This window comes from Saccopteryx bilineata, chromosome 2 (genome assembly GCF_036850765.1).
Source record: "Saccopteryx bilineata isolate mSacBil1 chromosome 2, mSacBil1_pri_phased_curated, whole genome shotgun sequence".
Taxonomy (NCBI): Eukaryota; Metazoa; Chordata; class Mammalia; order Chiroptera; family Emballonuridae; genus Saccopteryx; species Saccopteryx bilineata.
The window spans coordinates 19,917,311-19,923,399 of NC_089491.1; the positions used below are offsets into that span (position 1 = coordinate 19,917,311).

The window sequence follows — 6,089 nt, forward strand, 5'->3', positions numbered from 1 at the left end:
CCCAGTTGGACTCCTGTACCCATTCCCCAGGGACTGCTCCCAGGCAATGCTGAACGGAGACACAACCTCTGGCCTCTACACCATCTATCTGAATGGCGACAAGGCCCAGGCTCTGGAAGTCTTCTGTGACATGACTTCTGACGGGGGTGGATGGATCGTGAGTATCACCAAAACCTCAGGCACTGGGGACGGGGGTAGCGGGCACATGGAGGCAGGTGGCGGGAGGTCCTCTCTCTGCACTCTGACCACAAGGTGCACGAGGTATTGCAAGATAGTGTCCATTACATGGAGACATTCGGGAATTACCTCCTAAACAAAAGAATCGAAGCTGGGGTTGAAAAAAAGAAGAAGAAGAAAATAATCTTTCTCATAATTTATCTCATCTGATCCTTAGTTTGAAATGCATAAAAAATGAGAGTGGTCATAAACCCACTCTGTAGATTAGCATTTGCTATCTATTAGGCACTGTGCTAAGAGTTTCATGTGGATTATTTCATCTTCTACCCTATGATCTAGGCAGTATTTTCTAATTAATAAGCTTTATTTTTAGAGCAGTTTTAGGTGTGCCACAAAACCGAGCGTAGGGTACGGTGAGTGCCCATGGACCCTCGTTCCCATGCGCACAGCCTCTCCCACCGTCACCATCCTGCCCCAGGACGGCGCACTTGTTCCAGCCAATGAGCCCACGTTGACGCATCATTGTGGCTCCGAGCTGGTGTGCTTAGTCCCTGTTCTTCAGGCTCAGAGAAGGGAGGTGACTGGTGACCTGCCCAGAGTTACCTGGCAAAGTAGTGATGGACAGAGCCTGGGACTGGTGCTTTTCCCACAGTCTGATGTTACTCCTCTCAGAAAGCTGCCTTCTCTTTCCTTCCATTCGCTTAAGTAGACCCAGATTCACTGGTTCTGTTCATAGGTGTTCCTAAGACGCAAAAATGGACGTGAAGATTTCTATCGAAACTGGAAAGCCTACGCCGCTGGGTTTGGGGACCGCAGAGAAGAATTCTGGCTTGGTAACGCAGCCCTGCATGTTTGTGTGTGTGCCCAGTGTCCACTTCTGCCCTCCTGGCCACTTGTCCCTCCCCATAGGGACCTATGGGAGAGAAATGGATGAGGAGGAAACAGCTCTGGTAGTAGACACAGAATGTCAGCTTCCCAGTGGAAAATACTTTACATTCTCTGGGTCGTTAAAAATAAAAGTCTGGTCAAGGGAGAGCCAACAGCCAGTGAGCCCAGCCTTAGGTCATTCACTGGACCATTTACAGATTCGTTTTCTCTGATACCATTAGCTTCTGCCTTGGGCTCCCGGTGCTGAGGCGGGTTCGTTATAGCCCTAACCTCTAAGCACCCCGGCAAGGTGCAAAATTCCCATCTTGCACATGAGAAACCAGAGCATCAGAGAGGAATGTAGCCAATCCTCTATACATTTGAGCTGTAATTTGAAATCTCCCAGGCCAACACTACAATGCTATCATCCATCCATCCGTCCATCCACACGATGCACACTTTGCAACAACCTGCCTGCACAGGGCTGTGCTGTGCTCAGGAGCCTGGTAGGGCAGTGTTTGTCTGGCCACCACCCGCTGCCTTTCACTTGTAAGGAACATTAGAGTTTAAAAGGGGCCATCTTTTCCTTGTCTCCTTTGATCTTCAAAATACCCTGGGAGGTTGGTGGGACAAAGCTGTCAACCCGATTTTGTTTGAGGCTCAGAAACACCTTCTGTGTTGCCTGGTGCGACACCCGCAAGGGGCAGACCAAGCTGCAAGCCCGGGTCTGTGTGCACAACCCTCCTTAGCATGCGCCATCCGATGCTCTGACACGGTGGAGCAGCAGTGACAGCCTCGGCCCCTTGTGCTTCCGCATCAGCCCCTGCCTGTCATCCACAGGGCTGGACAGCCTGAGCAAAATCACGTCCCAGGGGCAGTACGAGCTCCGGGTGGACCTGCAGGACCACGGGAAGACAGCCTACGCCGTCTACGACAGGTTCAGCGTGGGGGATGCCAAGACGCGCTACAAGCTGAAGGTGGAGGGCTACAGCGGGACAGCAGGTATGGGCGGCCGCGCGGGGCCCGCGGACCACGGAGCCTTCTGGTGTTTGCAGCTGGTTCCTCCGCTCACCAGCCCTTCCTTCACTAATCCATCCAGTTATTGGTTCAACAGATATCTGAGTCCCTACAGGTGCCAATACGGAACAGACCTGGGCAGAGATTTTGGTCACTGACACAGAGTAGGTTGGGAAGCAGGACAGTCAGGACCAATCTGTAGCTGCCATCACTTAAAAATATGTCAACGTATCCATTTTTAGATATCGGTTTCAGATGGGTAGCCAAACAGTCTCTCGGGGCCTTAATACTCAGGTAATGCCCTGCTTCTCAATTTAATTTAATAAGTACATGGGACCCCCTCAGGCTGCAGAAGGTGTTCCTGGGGGATCAGGTCTGAGAGTGTGACCACTCCATGCCGCCCGTGCCCACTTTGGTGGCTCTCAGTTGTGAGTATCAAGCAGAAGGGAGAGATGCTGAGTGTATTTCCTGCCTCCCTGAGCCCTGACAGAACACATCTGTAATGGAAAAAAACAAGTCTCCAGAGAAAGCTTTACCAAAAGCCAGGTTCAGTCAAAAGAGAGACGGAGCTCTTTAGAGAAGAGAGAGACCCAGAGGCAAAAATTGTTGTTGTTCTTTCATCCTCCCCAAAAAACTCTGACACTTCATTACCTGGCAATAAATACTTCTTTGGCTGAGATGGCTTCAGGCAAGGAGGATATAGTTCCATGGCAACCAAAGACTGACTGGGCAGCAGGAAGGAGTGCGCCTGCTCCCGCTCTCTGGGTTCCAACAGAGACGAGCCGTGACGTCCCCTCACAAAGACAAGCCTGACAGGACGTCTCCCTGCCATGTGCATGCTCCTGGCAGCTTAAAAAAGGCATCTGACCCATCTGACAACGGGCTCCAAAGTGTCAGGGTAGAACTCCGTGACATCCTGATATTTTCACGCGCGGCATTAGCCGGGTGGGGAGTGAGGTCCACAGAAAGAAAGGGTACTTAAATGTTCCTAAAATTCAAAGTGTCAGGTTACAAACTAGAGTCCAAAAAGCCACTGTCTATCAAGGGGCTTCTTGCCTAAGAATCAGGGAACTGTGGTCCCAAAAACACTTTGAAAAAAATACCTCTATGACACAGAAGATTTGGTGGCATCTAACAGCTGAAGGGTTTGATTCTAAGGATGGCTCTAAATATTTGTATTTGGAGGAAAGCATTCTTAAACGTAGAGATTTCTCACATTACTCAGTGAGCTCCTTTTATGGAAAGGGAATACAAAAAAATCATAAAAATAACAACAATCCTAACTATTTGCTCAACACTCTACCTTTTAAGCATACACCTTCATATATGATCCCAACAGCACTCGGAGGTAATTAGAATCAACGGGTTAGTTCAGCAGGAGGCTTGACTTTTGCAAGGTCACGGCCAGGGAGTAAAAGAGATGGGACTTGAAGCTAAACCCCCCAAAGCCACCTGCAGCCCACTTTCTACCACTATGCTGCTCCTACCAGAAATACGTCCTTGGGTGACATTCATTTCATTTCCCACCAGTCCTGTGTGTGATCCTCAATCTGGGTCCAGTGTTGAAGGCCAGCCCACCCCAGGACCTCTCCATTGTCACCCCAGTTCTGCCCTTCATAGCACACAGGACACTCCAGCTGGGATATCTCACATATATCCCTTCTCTCTCCCAGGTGACTCCATGGCCTACCACAATGGCAGGTCCTTCTCCACCTTCGACAAGGACACGGACTCGGCCATCACCAACTGTGCTCTGTCCTACAAGGGGGCCTTCTGGTACAAGAACTGTCACCGTGTCAACCTGATGGGCAGATATGGGGACAATAACCACAGTCAGGTGAGCGGACCCTGAGGGCCCAGGACTGGGCTTGGGAAGCCTGTTGAGGGTGAGACTAGAGGGAGGGACCTCAGAGAGATGACATGTTTTTTTCCCAGTGACAACTGCAGGTCACAAAAAAATCATAGAAATGGCACTTTAGCTCTTGCAGATCCCAAGGGAAACCGCTGGTCAAATAGATCCCAAAGCTTTCCTCAGACAAAACCTTTCTCTGAACTCCAAAAGGAGAGAGGCCACCCAAGTGAAGCGAGGTGAAAGCATCTAATTCTCAGGAAGTCTGGCTTGTGACTAAAGTCAAACAATTGAGTCAGATTCTACCGGCCCCTCTGACGCTTTTCACTGCGCAGATCAGCAGGCAGATAGGCAAGAGACAGCCGTGAACTACCAACTAGTCACGGCAAAACAGAATGCGCTCCGGCAACGAAATAGCAGTGGTCAACGAAAGCCTTGCCTAGTGGAAACCAATCTGGAGGTCTTCTCTCTCCCACAGGGTGTTAACTGGTTCCACTGGAAGGGCCACGAATACTCAATCCAGTTTGCTGAGATGAAGGTGAGACCCAGCAGCTTCCGAAATCTCGAAGGCAGGCGCAAACGGGCGTAAGTTCGGGGACAACTGGGTGAGAGAGGCATAAGGCCCGGAGGAAGAAAAGAATTTTACCAAAGTATCAGCACAACCCATCCAACCGTCAGGCCACACCTGGGCACTTGGCCGGAGCTCACATTGACCATGCAGCATCGGGGCCGATGGCCGGGGAGCACTGGCCTCCCCGCTCTGCGAGTCCTTCCTTCGCACCAAAGACCAGTCTCCATCAGGTTTCTGCTTTGTTGTACGAATCGGCAAAAACACTTCCAGAGACAGTGTCGCAACTGTTTTCCTTCTCGTGGGGGACTCTGGGAATGGGAGAGGGGTAGGCTGTACAGTGGTAGTTTGTTATAGAACCAGCTGTATTTTACACAACGCTGTATAATTAATTAGCATCCTTTGTGTTCGCAATGATCCAGTGTGTGTCGATGGGAGCCGTCCCCGTTTTTGTGCGTTTCATACAACACAACCCCGAAAAGCGATCCTGTTCCAACTTTAAGGACATAATTAATATTATTAATATAATAATGATGGTGATGAGAACTAAGGATTTTTAAAAAGATCTTCCTTTTCAAAACGTGGACAGTACCTGATTGTATTTTTTTTTAATAAAAGCACAAGTACTTTGAACTTGGGGTGCTGTTTTGCCTTTCCTTGTCGAACTTGAATGCCACCAAAGATGATGCATTTGAACAAAGGGGGAAAGGTGGAAAGGAAGGTGAGGAGGGGTGTGGTCAAGTGGGGGGCGGGGGGCAAAGAAGGAACAGGAGACAGAGGCCAGAGTGGGGCAAACACTTTTTTTGGACAAAATCGAACAAGGTCAGAAAAAGCTTACAACTTAAGATTCAACTTCTTGCTCAATATTTCCAAGGCTAATAGTTTACGGCTTAAGAGGTCATTTTACACCCATGGTCTAAGGTTACCTCCTAACAGTATTATGACCCAGAAGAGGTGAGAATTGTCATCATGCAAGAGTTAAAATTCCCAGAGGCAGAGCTGCCTGAGCTCAAATCTTGGCTCGACCCTTCCCCTGTTCTCTAATCTCTCCGTGCCTCAGTCTCCTCATCAGTGAAGTGGGGATGCTCACACTTCTTTCTTCCAAAGCACTTCGGTGTATAGTAAATGATGTCTCATGCAGAGGAGGCCCTCGGCATGGTGCCCAGCGTATATTAAGTGCTAATAGCGCTAGTATTCTGCAGATGACGGATTGTGGTTCCTGGAAGTGCAATGGCTTGTCTGTGGCTACTTACCCAATTAATAATAGAACTAGGATTTAAACTCTGGCTCTCTGGTCCCAATGTCTCTGCTCTCCCCCAGTCCCCTAATGAAAATCTCTCCCTCCCCAGGTAAGCCTGTGCTTGACAACGTACAGATTGCAGAATGAGGAAGGCCACCTGGATCCTTCACCAGGATCCTGTGATCCCCAAATCTTAGAAATGAAAAGAGTGTCTGCTAGGAATATCTCCTTCTCCCCTACTCCAAGCCCCCTAAGAAGAAGGAGAGCCCAGTGTCCCCAGCCTCAGCCCCTGGTAAAGGGGGCAGCTCCCTGCCCAGGCAGCAGCTCTGTTTGTACTCCATGAATGTGAGTCAGAACCACCCACTATCCAT

At 49.6% G+C, this 6,089-nt stretch overlaps 1 protein-coding gene across 4 annotated transcripts in view; it reads left to right on the top strand.

Annotated features, from left to right (window-relative positions):
• TNC (tenascin C) overlaps positions 1-5,093 on the top strand; it is an 87,910-nt gene extending 82,817 nt beyond the window's left edge. For all 4 annotated transcript variants that reach the window (XM_066256396.1, XM_066256395.1, XM_066256398.1 and 1 more), the window contains 5 exons: positions 6-157; positions 914-1,010; positions 1,885-2,046; positions 3,735-3,898; positions 4,389-5,093. In XM_066256396.1, the coding sequence (XP_066112493.1) occupies positions 6-157; positions 914-1,010; positions 1,885-2,046; positions 3,735-3,898; positions 4,389-4,499 (686 nt within the window). In that variant the 3' untranslated portion in view covers positions 4,500-5,093. The remainder of the gene's footprint in view (positions 1-5; positions 158-913; positions 1,011-1,884; positions 2,047-3,734; positions 3,899-4,388) is intronic.
• The last annotated feature ends 996 nt before the right edge of the window (positions 5,094-6,089 follow it).